General features: G+C 61.0%; 1 protein-coding gene across 15 annotated transcripts in view; it reads left to right on the forward strand.

Moving 5' to 3' along the window:
• Positions 1 to 13,081, forward strand: part of ADGRB2 (adhesion G protein-coupled receptor B2) — a 36,513-nt gene extending 23,432 nt beyond the window's left edge. For 8 of the 15 annotated variants that reach the window (XM_047873381.1, XM_047873390.1, XM_047873391.1 and 5 more), the window contains 21 exons: positions 9 to 77; positions 155 to 263; positions 584 to 914; positions 1,243 to 1,348; positions 1,531 to 1,574; positions 1,838 to 1,964; positions 2,422 to 2,525; positions 2,627 to 2,729; positions 3,451 to 3,601; positions 3,798 to 3,867; positions 4,258 to 4,324; positions 4,465 to 4,550; positions 4,843 to 4,941; positions 6,990 to 7,161; positions 7,460 to 7,555; positions 7,929 to 7,968; positions 8,607 to 9,226; positions 11,552 to 11,587; positions 11,949 to 12,047; positions 12,147 to 12,203; positions 12,615 to 13,081. In XM_047873381.1, the coding sequence (XP_047729337.1) occupies positions 9 to 77; positions 155 to 263; positions 584 to 914; positions 1,243 to 1,348; positions 1,531 to 1,574; positions 1,838 to 1,964; positions 2,422 to 2,525; positions 2,627 to 2,729; positions 3,451 to 3,601; positions 3,798 to 3,867; positions 4,258 to 4,324; positions 4,465 to 4,550; positions 4,843 to 4,941; positions 6,990 to 7,161; positions 7,460 to 7,555; positions 7,929 to 7,968; positions 8,607 to 9,226; positions 11,552 to 11,587; positions 11,949 to 12,047; positions 12,147 to 12,203; positions 12,615 to 12,800 (2,772 nt within the window). In that variant the 3' untranslated portion in view covers positions 12,801 to 13,081. The remainder of the gene's footprint in view (positions 1 to 8; positions 78 to 154; positions 264 to 583; positions 915 to 1,242; positions 1,349 to 1,530; positions 1,575 to 1,837; positions 1,965 to 2,421; positions 2,526 to 2,626; positions 2,730 to 3,450; positions 3,602 to 3,797; positions 3,868 to 4,257; positions 4,325 to 4,464; positions 4,551 to 4,842; positions 4,942 to 6,989; positions 7,162 to 7,459; positions 7,556 to 7,928; positions 7,969 to 8,606; positions 9,227 to 11,551; positions 11,588 to 11,948; positions 12,048 to 12,146; positions 12,204 to 12,614) is intronic. The other 7 variants (XM_047873387.1, XM_047873396.1, XM_047873388.1 and 4 more) reach the window with 4 other exon arrangements.
• The last annotated feature ends 438 nt before the right edge of the window (positions 13,082 to 13,519 follow it).

The raw sequence follows: 13,519 nt of genomic DNA on the forward strand, positions 1-13,519 counted from the left end.
TGCCCCAGCGCTTCTTCCAGGTGGTGAGCTTCATGGTGGATGCGGAGAACAAGGACAAGTGGGATGATGCTCAGCAGGTGAGGGGCTGGGCTTCCAGGCTTTGCCCCCCATGACCGACCCCTGCCTCGGACCCTTATACACTCTCTGTCTCCAGGTGTCCCCTGGCTCTGTGCACCTGCTTCGTGTCGTGGAGGACTTCATTCACCTGGTGGGCGATGCCCTCAAGGCCTTCCAGAGCTCTCTGATTGTCACGGACAACCTGGGTACAGGAGGCAGGCTAGGGAGGCGGGGCTGGACATGGCAGAGCCCAGGCTGCTGTGGGAGTGGGGTGGTTTCTGAGGGCTCCTCCTATTTCTCTCTCTCTCTGGGGCCTGTAGTTCCCTCGTTTAACCCCTTCTTTGTATCTCTCTCCGTGTCTTCTCCTCCTCCACCTCTGTGTTGTTTCTGTGTGTATGTGTGCCCCACCCGTGTGTTTGTACCAACCTCGATATCTGCGTCCTGGTGTCTGTCTCTCCCGTATCGGCTTCTTCCCCTGTGACTCTCCCCTCTGCCTCTGTCCCTCTGGCTCGGGCACGGGTTGCAGTGATCAGCATTCAGCGGGAACCAGTCTCCGCCGTGTCCAGTGACATCACATTCCCCATGCGCGGCCGCAGGGGCATGAAGGACTGGGTGCGACATTCAGAGGACCGCCTCTTCCTACCCAAGGAGGTGCTCAGCCTCTCCTCCCCGGGGAAGCCAGGGGCATCTGGCACCTCGGGCAACCCTGGCAAGGGGAGGGGCCCGGGAACCGTGCCCCCTGGCCCAGGCCACTCCCACCAGCGCCTCCTGCCGGCAGACCCTGAGGAGTCCTCCTCCTACTTTGTGATCGGTGCTGTGCTCTACCGCACGCTCGGCCTCATCCTGCCACCTCCCAGGTGAGTCCCCAGGAGGGGTGCGTGGGGCCGCCCAGGTGAGACCAAGAGGACTGAGGCTGTGCTGGTCACAGGGAGCTCCCTCTGCAGCCTCCTGCGGCCTTGGGCACCCTTGTCTGACCCTGGACATAGGTGCCTCTCAAAGATGTCTGTGCGGCTCCCAGAGGCTAAGCTGTGGACCTCACCTGAAGTCCTGGGCCCCATGGAACTCTTGGCCTTTAATTGGTCTTGGCTCCCTGGTAGCCCCCTACCACTGATCCAGAGCACCTTTGAGGTCCCAGACTGGGTCTGGGCAGCGGTGGTAGGAGCTGACCTCAGTACCCGTCCCCAGGCCCCCGCTGGCCGTCACATCCAGGGTGATGACAGTGACTGTGCGGCCCCCCACCCAGCCACCAGCTGAGCCCCTTATCACAGTGGAGCTCTCCTACATCATCAACGTGAGTTGGGGCCCAGACAGGAACCCTGGGGATACCCCATCGTGAGCAACCAAAGGCTTGTCTGATGGGGAGGCGGTCTGCCCTGATAGTGGGTCCCGTGTGGGCCTGCCACGGCAGGATGGGTAGCTGTCCTGGTGGTGACCTCCCCACCCCACACCACACTCATGACTTCTGTTCCCCAGGGCACCACGGACCCCCACTGCGCCAGTTGGGACTACTCCAGAGCGTGAGTGGGGCAGGGGCGCAGTGTGGTGGGGTACAGCCCTAGCACTTCTCTGTCAGGAGGGCTGTCTTAACCTGGAAGGCCAAAACGTTCCTCAGGGCCATCCTCGGGCTCGAGGCGTCAAGGGCACATCCCGGGGCGCCCTAGCCACTTGCCTCTCAGGTGTGGTCTTGCTCTGATTTCACTCGTCCTGGGGCAGTGGCCAGCGCTGGGAGTGGGGCCACGGAGTTGGGCTGGGTATCACTCCGCCTCTTCCCTCACCCAAGAGATGCCAGCTCAGGGGACTGGGACACTGAGAGCTGCCAGACCCTGGAGACCCAGGCAGCCCACACCCGCTGCCAGTGCCAGCATCTGTCCACGTTTGCTGTGCTGGCCCAGCCGCCCAAGGACCTGGTGAGCGGGAGGGAAGCGCCTGGGCCTGGGGAGGGAGGGCTGCTCCCGGGTTGCCAGTGGCCATCTGTGACGGTGTTGGCAGAGAGCTGGGTGATCCCGTACGTGCATCTGAGCAGGTGCACTTGTGGGATCGCGCCATGGAAGTCTGTGCCGCTGGGATGGTGCTCGCGGGGATGACGTACCTGGGGATGTGTGGTGGTGGCAGTCGTGTGCGTGTACACACACGTGCGTGTGTGCTTGTGTGTAGAGAAGCGTGGGTGACTGAGCATAAATACACACCCACGTGTATGACTGGGTCTGCCCTGTGCACACGTGGATACAGCAGCGAGTTCCTTCCCTGTGAGTGTGAGGAAGGTGCAGGTGCCAGTCTGGGCTAGACAGGGAGTGGGGAGGGGGAGGGCCCCCCTGCAGCTGCCTCTCCTGGTGACCCGGTACACCACCGGCTCATCTTCCCTAGACCCTGGAGCTGGCAGGCTCCCCCTCGGTCCCCCTCGTGATCGGCTGTGCTGTGTCCTGCATGGCGCTGCTCACCCTTCTTGCCATCTACGCGGCCTTCTGGAGGTAGGTGGGACGCCGGGCAGGCTGGGGCGGGAGGTGGCCGGCCACCCCGGGTTGGGTTGGGCCAGCTGGCGCCTCTGTTCCCGCCCTCCGTGCCCTCTCAGGTTCATAAAATCCGAGCGCTCCATCATCTTGTTGAACTTCTGCCTGTCCATCCTGGCGTCCAATGTCCTGATCCTCGTGGGCCAGTCACGGGTGCTGAGCAAGGCAGGTGCAGGTGGCGGGCGCCAGGGTGAGAGTGGAGTGAGCGAGCGTTTGCAGGTGCCAGCGCGCGTGTTTGCACATACCTGCCCAAGTGACGGGTGTTTGTATCCCTCAGAGCCATGCGTTGGGGGTGTGTATGTTGGGGGGGGTGGGGAAGTAGCATGTGTGAGTGGAGTGGACGTGACGGCGTTGGAGAGGGGTGTGTGTGCACTCGAGTGGTGAACGTGTGCATCTGTGAACACGTACGTGAGCTGGGCACACGTGTCAGGCAGGTGGCATCTGTGGAGCCTGGGCCTCCCCGTGTCTGTGAGAGCCCAAGTGAGGCCTCTTGTGCCACCTGCCTACGGATGACCCGTGCCGGCTGTCCTTTAGGCCCCCTTGGCCTTCTCTGTGGTGCCAGCACCGCGAGTGCCAGGCGTGGGGCCCGCCGGACCATGATGTGGCAGGTGCTCCTGTCTTTCCCCCAGCCCCCACCCCCGCCAGCCCCGTCTGCATGTGGGTGGCCTGCCTGCCCGCCTCCCGGATGTCGAGTTCTGCGTGCGTGTCACTGGGCCTGTGTCGTGCCGTGTGTGGGTGCATAAAGGCGGGGGTGCCTGACAGGGCTCTGTGGGGGGCCGAGCTCGGGTGGGCGGCCATGGCCGCGCCCAGCAGCGGGTGTGGGAAGCCTGGCCCCACCCACCCGGTGCCTGCTCAGGGCCACTCCCTCCCATCCCTGTCTCTGCAGGGTGTATGCACCATGACTGCCGCCTTCTTGCACTTTTTCTTCCTCTCTTCCTTTTGCTGGGTGCTCACTGAGGCCTGGCAGTCCTACCTGGCTGTCATCGGACGGATGCGGACCCGCCTCGTTCGCAAACGCTTCCTCTGCCTGGGCTGGGGTGAGCAGGGCCCGTGCCGGACTCTGTCACTGGGCTTTGGGGGCAGGGGAAGGAGGATAGGGTCAGCTTTGGCCCTGGCCCCACTGTCTGGGCCAGGGGCCAGCTGCGCTGGGTCTGGGAGGAGAGGGGACATTGAGGACCGACAGCCGTCTCACTGTGGCCACCTCCCCCCCCCCCCCCCCCCCACCTCCTCCAGGTCTGCCAGCCCTGGTGGTGGCTGTGTCTGTCGGCTTTACTCGCACCAAAGGATACGGTACATCCAGCTAGTACGTTGGCCTCCCTTGGTGGGCAACGGGGGTTACTGGACCTGTTAGGGCATCAGACTGGCCATTGGGCCTTCTCAGGCCCATGCCTGTAGTGCTTTGGGCAAATTCTTCCCTGTCTCCAAGCCTCTGTTTCCCTGACCGTAAAAGCACGTGCTGGGATTGGAGGTAATCTCTAAAAACGATTTAGCTCACGGATCAGCCTTTGATCCCCATGGTGGGCTGGGGCTGGGTCTTTGTTAGAGGGGAAACTGAAGCTGAGCAGGAGCCCAGGGCTCACTGTAACCCAGCTGGAGGCCCTGCCCCACCGGCAGTCCAGGGGACACCGAGCGGTGGTGTTCAAGGGGCAGGCCTCCCGGGTGTCTGATGCCCCCTCTTTTCCCTCCACCCCAGCTGCTGGCTCTCTCTGGAGGGCGGCCTGCTCTATGCCTTTGTGGGCCCCGCAGCCGTCATTGTCCTGGTATGTGCCCCTTTAGCATCCTGGGAGGGATGTGGCCACAGGGGCTCTACCATCTCCCTGTACCCTAGCTCCCAGTTGGGGGTTTCCCTGCCAGGCGGGCGCCTGTTGATCCTGTGTCCCCCTGCCCGCTGGGCCCCCAGGTGAATATGCTCATTGGGATCATCGTCTTCAACAAGCTCATGGCACGTGATGGCATCTCGGACAAGTCCAAGAAGCAGAGGGCCGGGTAAGGGGGCTGTGACTTGGCCTTGTAGGAAGAGGTACAGGGAGGGAGGGCCGGGCCTCTTGGAGACTCAGGGCTTGACGATGCCAACCGGGGCTCCCTGACCTTGGTGCATCAAGGGTGCAGGCAAGGTGGGCACCCGGAGTGCTCTGCTGCAGCCCCTCGCCCACCCTAACCCACCTCTTTCTCTCTCGTCTGCCCTCCCCCTCCCACCCCACTTGGGGCTCATGCTGCCCCGTCTCCTCCCGCTTCCCATGTGTCTCCCCCCCTCTCCCGTGTCTGTGCCGCCCCCGAGGTCGGAGCGGTGCCCCTGGGCCAGCCTGCTCCTCCCCTGCTCAGCGTGCGGAGCGGTCCCCAGCCCCCTGCTCAGCTCAGCCTCGGCCAGGAACGCCATGTTAGTTGTGCCCCCCGGGGGGCGGGGTGGGGGCGGGCGGGGGCAAAAGAATGGGGGGCAGTGCCCATGGTTGGGGGGAGGAGGGAATCAGCCCAGCGCCCTGGAAAGCTTGCCCTGCCCTGCCGACTTCCACACACTCTCAAGGGCTTGGCATCGACGTTGGCAAAGGGCAACGGGGAGTGAATGTCTGTGCCTCTGGGAAAATGCTGGGTTCCTGTGCCCACCCCTTGCTCCCACCCCTGCCCCCACTCCCAGCTTATGTTTTATCCAGGCACAGCTGCGGAGCCCTCCTTACACTCCCAACCTACAGAGGCTCTTAGAATGTGAGGCCCTTAGAATTTGTGAGCCCATAGAACCTTAGAGCGATAGAATCTTAGAATAAGACAATCACAAGCTAAGAATGTTAGAATGAGTGAATCATAGTCTTATCATTTGTCATAGAATCTGAGATTTAGAATTTCAGAGGCATTGAATCTCACAATCAATTGGGGGGCAGAGAATCTTAGAGAATTATTTCGAGGAGATACCTCTGGAAGGTGACAATCTTAAAATCGCAGCCATGCGCGAGTAGGATGAATGAATGAATCCATAGGAGCCTGGGGCCCAGCCTCCCCCCCAGGGCCAGAAATCCATCTGAGCCTCCCTGACCAGTGGGGGTCCAGCTTTATCTTACACACCTCTAGGGTCAGGAGGCTCACCGCCTCTGGAGGCGGCTGGCACCATCTCTGGGAAGCTGTGCATCGTAGAAAGCTCCCTCCCGCTCAGGCTGCCATCTGCCTCTCTGACCCAGTCTCAGAACTAGCGGTTAAAAGCTGGGGCTCTAGAGGCAGCCAAGCTGGGTTTGCATCCCAGCTCTGTCTCTCTCTCCTAGTTGGGCACACTCCAGTTTCCTCATCTGTAAATTGGGATAATAATCCCCATGCCTGTTTATTGGAGTTGTTTTGATCACAGTGCGAACTAATGTATGTAAATTGTTCAGTGTAGGGCCTGGCAGAGGATTGGTGGCTAATCAATGGTAGCTCTTATGACTGTGATTAGGCCCTTTCGGAGTCTTGGCTCTGCCTCCGGGGGCTGTGGAGACCACTGGGCCCGCCCCCTGCTAGGCTGAATAGCCCTGAACTTCTCTTCCTAGGACAGGTCTTGGCCCCCTGCCCATCTTTCTGCCTGGTGCAGAGCTGTTCCCACCGCTGCCTGACTCTCCAACCCAGGTGTTCACGAGGCAGAGTAGGCTGGGCGTGGCAAGCCTGCCCCACTGTGCCCATGTGGGCAGTAGCCAGGGAGGGCGGGCTGGCTCCTGTGCCTGGATGCCAGGACCCCATCTGCCTTTTCCCACCCTGGACAAGGAGGTGGCGGATGTGTGGGTTTGGTCATGACCCCGGCTTGTACGGCCAGCCCCAGCTGTAATCTTTCTGCCCAGGGCTCTGAGCAGCCTCTGGGAGCCTGGCACCGCCTCCTTGGGGACCTGAGAGGGAAGAGCCTGTGCTTCACTGGGCCGGACCCCATCCCCAAAGATCTGCGCTCTGACGTCCTCCATGCGCTCGCGCTGTTGAATCTTTCTGTGCGTCTGCTTATTCCACGCTCTCTCTCCCTGGCCGCTGTCTCTCCTCGTCCAGCCTCCTGCCTCCTCTCCTGGAATCTCTGGGGGGTGCAGCCCAGGCCCGTGATTCCGTGCAGACTGGGGCTGAAACTCACAGCGTCTGTGTCTGCCTCCCTCTTCCTTTTCTCTCCCACCGGCTCTTTCCACCTTCCCCGTCTCTGTCCCCTGATGCTGCCTCTGACTGTGGCTCAGGTCCACTGTGTCAGCCCCTTCCACCTCTCCTGGTCCCTGCTCTGGCCCCCACCGTTCTCTGCCTCTGTCTCTGTTCTCTGTTTCTCTGCCTCGGGCTCCTCAGCCTCTGTCTGCTTGGGGACATCGCTGAGGTCTTAGAGTTTGGGGCCCTGCCAGTCTTGGGCAGCTTAAGGACCCCAGGCCGAGTGGAGGCCTGGACTCAGCCCCCCACACCGCCCCTGGAGCGTCACCCTGATGGACCCTCTGCTGCTGTCCTCAGGGCCTCGCTCTGGAGCTCCTGCGTGGTGCTGCCCCTGCTGGCGCTCACCTGGATGTCAGCCGTCCTGGCCATGACAGACCGCCGCTCAGTCCTCTTCCAGGCTCTCTTCGCTGTCTTCAACTCGGCGCAGGGCTTTGTCATCACTGCTGTGCACTGCTTCCTGCGCCGAGAGGTGGGGCTGGGCGTCTCCTGCCCCCTCCCATCCACCTCACCTGTGCAGACTGGGAGGATCCAAGCCCCAACCGGGCTCCCAGCTGGGCAGCCCTTGGTATTAGAAGCTGGTAGCCTGGGACAGCCTTGTCCTTGGACTCCTGGCCTCCCAGGGCTCCTTCTCCCCTCTGACCTTCCCCTACACTGGATGCGCCTCTTTCCTTCCATACCCGCCTGGGCGCCTGGGGTGGGAGGCACAGCCAGCTGTGGCCGGGGGCCCTGTGGTGGCCTCAGGCCCAGCAGATACCTGCTGCCCCCAGGTCCAGGACGTGGTGAAGTGCCAGATGGGTGTGTGCCGGGCCGATGAGAGTGAAGACTCGCCCGACTCATGTAAGAATGGACAGCTGCAGATCCTGGTGAGTGAGGTGGCCTAGGCAGGGTGAGGGTGGGTTCTGAGTGTGCTCCCCACCCCTCCCCCGTCCCCCTGCCCCACGTTCATCTACCCCATCCGTGGAGGGGATGGGAGACAGGGAGGGGACCGAGATTGGGTTTGATTCAGGCCCAGCCACTGACCGCTTGGTGGCATTGGGCAAGTCTTTTCCCCTTTCGGTTTTCCCACCTATCTGGCGAGGCTGGAGAAGACCATGTCTCAGGCTCTTCTGGGCTCTGTTGGGCAGTGTGCCAAGGGCAGCCCCTCTGGGTGGCTAGGGAGGGGCCTGAGCCCCGTCCCCCCACCCTGATACATGGATCCTCTCTCTGCCCATCTGCTCTGTCCCTCTCTGCCTATAGTCAGACTTTGAAAAGGATGTGGATCTGGCTTGTCAGACAGGTGAGTCTGCGGGTGCGGAGCCGAGAACGGCCCCCAGGGGTGGGTAAGAAGGGAGGGCCTCCGGCCCCATCGTGGGAGGCCCTGCTAGTGGTCTGGTCGTGCTGTTTAGCTGTAGAGTCAGACAGCCCTAAGTTGGAGTCAAGGTTGTGAACACCACTTAATGTGTGACTTTGGGCGAACAGCTTAGTTCTCTGAGCCTTAAATAAATGAGGGGACGTCAAATGCTTAGCAGGGTGCAGGGCATCTAGTGGCCGTTACCTTATTATATGATTTCCATGCCTCTTGCCAGAATCTCCAGTTCTGGCTCCTGGGGAGGAGCTGCCAGGGAATGGGGAGGAGCAAGGCCATTTTGACAGCCTCGTAGCTGTGGGGGGTCAGAGCTCAGGACCTGCACTGGGAACTGACCTATGGGAGCTCCTGCCTTGCCCTGCCTTGCTGTGGGCCTCTGGGCCAGTCTGAACACTCTTCTTCTTAACATGCCCAGTGTGTGAGAGAGTATCTACCCCGTAGCCACCTCTCCAAGACTCAGTTTCCTCCTCCATCCAAGCCCAGGGGCTTGGTATACCTCCCCAGCCTGGGCAAGGGCATCAGGGCCTCCTCCTCCCCAGGACTTACCTCTCTCCCACTCCCGCCCCCAGTTCTGTTCAAGGAGGTCAACACTTGCAACCCGTCTACCATCACGGGCACACTGTCCCGCCTGTCCCTGGATGAGGACGAGGAGCCCAAGTCCTGCCTCGTGGGTCCCGAGGGTGGCCTCAGCTTCTCACCGCTGCCTGGGAATATCCTGGTGCCCATGGCAGCCTCGCCAGGCCTGGGGGAGCCACCGCCCCCACAGGAGGCCAACCCCGTGTACGTGTGTGGGGAAGGCGGCCTGCGGCAGCTGGACCTCACATGGCTGCGACCCGAGCCGGGCTCCGAGGGGGACTACATGGTGCTGCCCCGGCGGACTCTGAGCCTGCAGCCTGGCAGTGGGGGCGGAGGTGGTGAAGATCCCCCTAGGGCCCGGCCCGAGGGCACCCCTAGACGGGCTGCCAAGACAGTGCCCCATGCTGCCGAAGGCTACCCCAGCTTCCTGTCTGTGGACCACTCGGGCCTGGGGCTGGGCCCCGCCTATGGGTCTCTACAGAACCCCTATGGGATGACCTTCCAGCCACCACCACCGACACCCAGCGCCCGCCAAGTATCTGAGCCGGGGGAGCGCAGCCGGACCATGCCCCGCACTGTGCCGGGCTCCACCATGAAGCTGGGCTCCCTGGAGGTGAGGGGCTGGAGGGCATGGGGTGGGCGTGGGAGGCCTGCCCCTGTGTGCCCGAGACGGTGTCTGAGTCACGGGCAGCCGCAGGGAAGGGACAGCCAGCAGCGCACCTGCCCCCTCCCCAGGGCGGCACCTTTGTATAAAGTGGCTGGGAGCGTAGACACTGTGCATTTCTTCCTCCGTCTGTGCTTACGGACACAAGGGAACCCTGGCTTCTCTGAACCCCTGAAATGGGCTTGGACTTGGTGTGCTGAGAGCACACTTCTCGGTGCATTCCTGCTTGTTTCAGTGTCTCTTTGAGGTAACTGGTTAGGATGGGTCTTCCGTTGAGGGGCCTGTGGCTCAGGCTAGGGAAGCCACACCAGGCCCTGGGAGCCTGGGTCTCTTGAGTCTGGCAGGTCTGAGTTTGGATTTGGGCGCTACTGATCAGCCGTGAGATCTTGAGCGAATCTCTCTCTGAGCCTCAGTTTCCTCACTTGTAAAGTGGGGAGACTCTTTGTAGAGTTGTTCTGAGGACGAATTGAGTGGTATAAAACGCTGGTGTCTGTGTGGAACAGGTAGTAAGTGCTAGATAATTGGGAGTTGCTGCTGTTAACATCCCTGGAATCAGCCTCAGACACTGCCCATGGGCCTGTGGTCATTGGCCCTCTTTTCCTGAGAAAACACAAACCCCTTTCTCTCCCTACCTGTGTGTTTTCTGTGGAGGCTCCACCCTCCCTCTGGCCACGTCAGGGAATTGCTGAGAACAAGCAGGTGATAATGGTCCACTGTAGAACTCCAGAACATTCTGGAACTCTGGGAGGAATGATGGAAATGTGGATAAGGACAGGGACAGGAGTCACGGCTCAGACACTGTTGGCTGCTCATGTTTGGCCTCAGAAACCTCTCCCCATCCTCCGCACAAAGGAAATTAAGTTAGCAGCTAGAGGTTTGCAAGTTGAGTTTCTCTCCCAAAATGTTTCTTGAACATTTGGTGCCTGCTCCCGCTGCAGATGGCAAAAACCGGAAGGCATAACAAAGACAAAACGACACCGGCACTGGGGAGGAGTGCGTTCAGCATCATGGCAGGTTTTGTTCTGTGGACACCTGCCCAGGGTTGGGCCACTGAGGCGGGGCCAGTTTCAGGCTCCTTGTGTGGGAGGTAGCAATAAATGTGGCAGTATCTTGAGGGGTCAAGGATGACGTCCAGAATTCTGGTGCAGGCAACCGCAATGGAGTGGAGGCGGAGGAGCGGGTTTGGGGCGGGGAATTCTGAGTTTTTTTAGTTGGGCACAGCTGTGTGTGTGGTGCCTGGGGACAGAAAGAGATGTCCCACTGCCTCCAGAAAGAGAGAGGTGGCCAGAACAGAGAGGACACCCATGTGTCACCCATGTGCATGGAGAAGGGCAGGAGAAGGTCAGGGCACAGCGCGGAGGGCCCAGTGTTGGGGAAGCCAGGGTGGACGGTGGAGAAGGGACAGGCAGAGAGGCGGAAGGACCAGGAGAGAGTGGTGTCATAGAGGCCAGTGGTGATGACCATGTCTGCTGGGCCTGGGACTTGGGAAATCTTAGATGGCGGTCTTAGCATCATCCCTGAGGGCCTTGGGGTAAGTCCCTTCTCCTCTCTGGACCTCAGTTTCCCCAGTGTAACCTGGGACAGTTGACTTTGGTCTCATGAGTGCTCCTGGTGCCAACATTCTAAGATTCTAAGGCCTCCTCCTCGGATAGCTATGGATGCTGGGTAGATCACCGGGGCCTTGAATGCTCTTGGGCAAGTGAGGGGCTGGAAAGGGCCTGGAGCGGTGCAGAGACCAGGGAAAGGGGCAAGGCAGGGTCAAAGGAAGGACTTGAAAACCTGAGTCCTCGTGTTTGTAGGACAAGTGGAGAGCTCCAAGGAGAGGGGAGCTTGTAGCTGGCAGAGAGAGTAGGGCGAGATGGGGCAGAGGGGTAGAGTCCGGGGCACAGAGGAAGGAGTGTCTGCTCTGTGATCCCGTGTGGGAACCCATGTCTGTGTGTGGTCGCACGTCTGTGGTGTGTCTGTGTGTGCGGTCTCCCTGTGAGCGTCTGCCTGCAGGCTCAGTCATGTGTGGGAGCAGCAGGGGTGTGGGCCTGGGGCCTGAGCTGCAGCCCTGTGGCCGGGTCATGCCTCAGCTCCTCATCCCCCAGACCTCCGTCCTGTTCCCACAACCCCAAGGGCTGCCCTGAAGTATTCCTAGCTCCTGGGCCTGTGCTGTAGGAAGGTTACAGGGGTAGGTGCAGATGTTGGGTGCCAGGTCTCTTGTCTCTAAAGCCACTGCATGTGGTAAAAAGCTTTCTTCTCCTTCACTGTTTCCTTGGTGCTCCCTCCCAGCGAAAGAAGTTACGATATTCAGACCTGGACTTTGAGGTAAGTGGTGTGTGTGTGTGTGTGTGTGTGTGTGTGTGTGTACGCATATGTGCATGTATGCGCATGTGTGTTGGGGGGCATCCGTGGTTGGTGTCTATCCCTGGAGGGCCCACTCCTAAAATTAGCCAAAGCCCCATTGCAGAGTCTGACCCAAGGACCCTGAGTCCATGGTTTCCATGGGGGCTTCCCACCATCCCCCGATCCCAGCCCAAGCATCACTCCGGGGTAGAGGGAGACCCAGGCCTTGTCCCAGAGGGCCAACAGCAGGCAGGGATGTGGGGAGCCAGGGGACAGGGGTGGGGGGTGGCTCACAGTGCCACCCCAGTGCGGAGCACCTCCTCTCACACCCTGTGGCTCCCAGAAGGTGATGCACACCCGGAAACGGCACTCGGAACTCTACCACGAGCTCAACCAGAAATTCCACACTTTCGACCGCTACCGCAGCCAGTCCGCAGCCAAGGTGAGGGCTACTCCCGCGGTTTTCCCTGCCCAAAGCTCGGGGCCCAACCTGACACAGGGCCCCCTGGGGTCGGACCCTGACCCGTGGCCCCCGTTGCAGAGGGAGAAGCGGTGGAGTGTGTCCTCGGGTGGGACGGCCGAACGGAACGTGACCGGCGTAAGTGCCCCTGAGCTGGGTTGGGGTCAGGTGGGCTCCGAGGGGCTCATTCCCTCCCAGCCCTCCTCCCCTTCCTGGGCAACCTCAGCCTAGCTCACTGAGGGTCCACCCATGGCATAAGTGACTGTTGTGAGGCTGCTCTGGGGATGGGGAGCATTGCCAGAGACTCCAGCAGGGTCTTGAAGAGGGGGGGGCACACAGAAGACATGATCCCAGGGGCCTCTCAGAGCATCGGGCTCAGGAACCCAACTACGGAACCAGGCGGATCTGGGTTTCAGTTCTGCTCAGGCACCTGGTTGCTGGGTGACTTTGGGCTTCACCAGCCCTCTCTGGGCCTCCTCGGTTTGTCCTGTACAACAAGTGAGAGGGTATTGGCCCATCTCCACGGGTTCCTTCCCACTGCCCCCACAGGAGAAGCCCAGCCCTGGGGAGCACCCCGGGTTGTCCCAACAGCGGAGACATCAGAGCTGGAGCACCTTCAAGTCTATGACATTGGGCTCGCTGCCCCCCAAGCCCCGAGAACGGCTGGCCCTGCACCGAGCAGCAGCCTGGGAGCCCACAGAACCACCTGATGGCGACTTCCAGACAGAGGTGTGAGTGCCACACCGGACTGCCCACTGCGTATAAATATATATATCTCTCTATTTTCACACTCCACTTTGGAACCACCCAGGAGCCGGCGCCCCCTCCCCTTTCCCGAGGGCTGGGCAGGGAGGCGCAGTGGACTCGGCCGGGCTGGGGAAGCCAGACACGGCATGGCCTGGGGGGCCAGGGCCCTTCCCTGTTTCTCAGAGGCCCCCCCATCTTCACCCCAGGCTGTCTGTCCCTGTCCTGGGCTGGGGAGGGGGGAGGGGAACTTTGTCGGGAATAAACTTCACTCTGTGGATTTTGCTGCCGAGCTGTTTGCTTCCCCCAGGTGAAGGCCCAGCCCTGGGACCCCAGCTTTGTTCCCCCGTCTCCTTGGTTCACCTCACTTGGTCTCAGCAAATTGCATAATGGGGTCAGGCCAGCCCTGACTGGGAGGGGACACCTGGGCTCTGACTCCATCTTTGCCCCCGATTTCCTGGATGACCTCGGACGCATCCTGTCTCCCGTCAGGGCCTAGGTGGGTAAACAGACTGGGCGTGTGGTATGGGACCCCTTGCAGCTGGCCTTCCCCCGTGGCTATGATGGTCATGGCTGCTGTTCACTGGGACTCAGAGGCCAGGCTGCCTAGGCCGGAGCCAAGGCAGTGCTTAGTGACCTCAGTTTCTGTGAAATAGGGATGGTGATAGTACCTACCTCATAGGGTGGCTAAGAGGATGAGACATTAATAT

This window comes from Prionailurus viverrinus, chromosome C1, assembly GCF_022837055.1.
Source record: "Prionailurus viverrinus isolate Anna chromosome C1, UM_Priviv_1.0, whole genome shotgun sequence".
NCBI classification, from domain to species: Eukaryota; Metazoa; Chordata; class Mammalia; order Carnivora; family Felidae; genus Prionailurus; species Prionailurus viverrinus.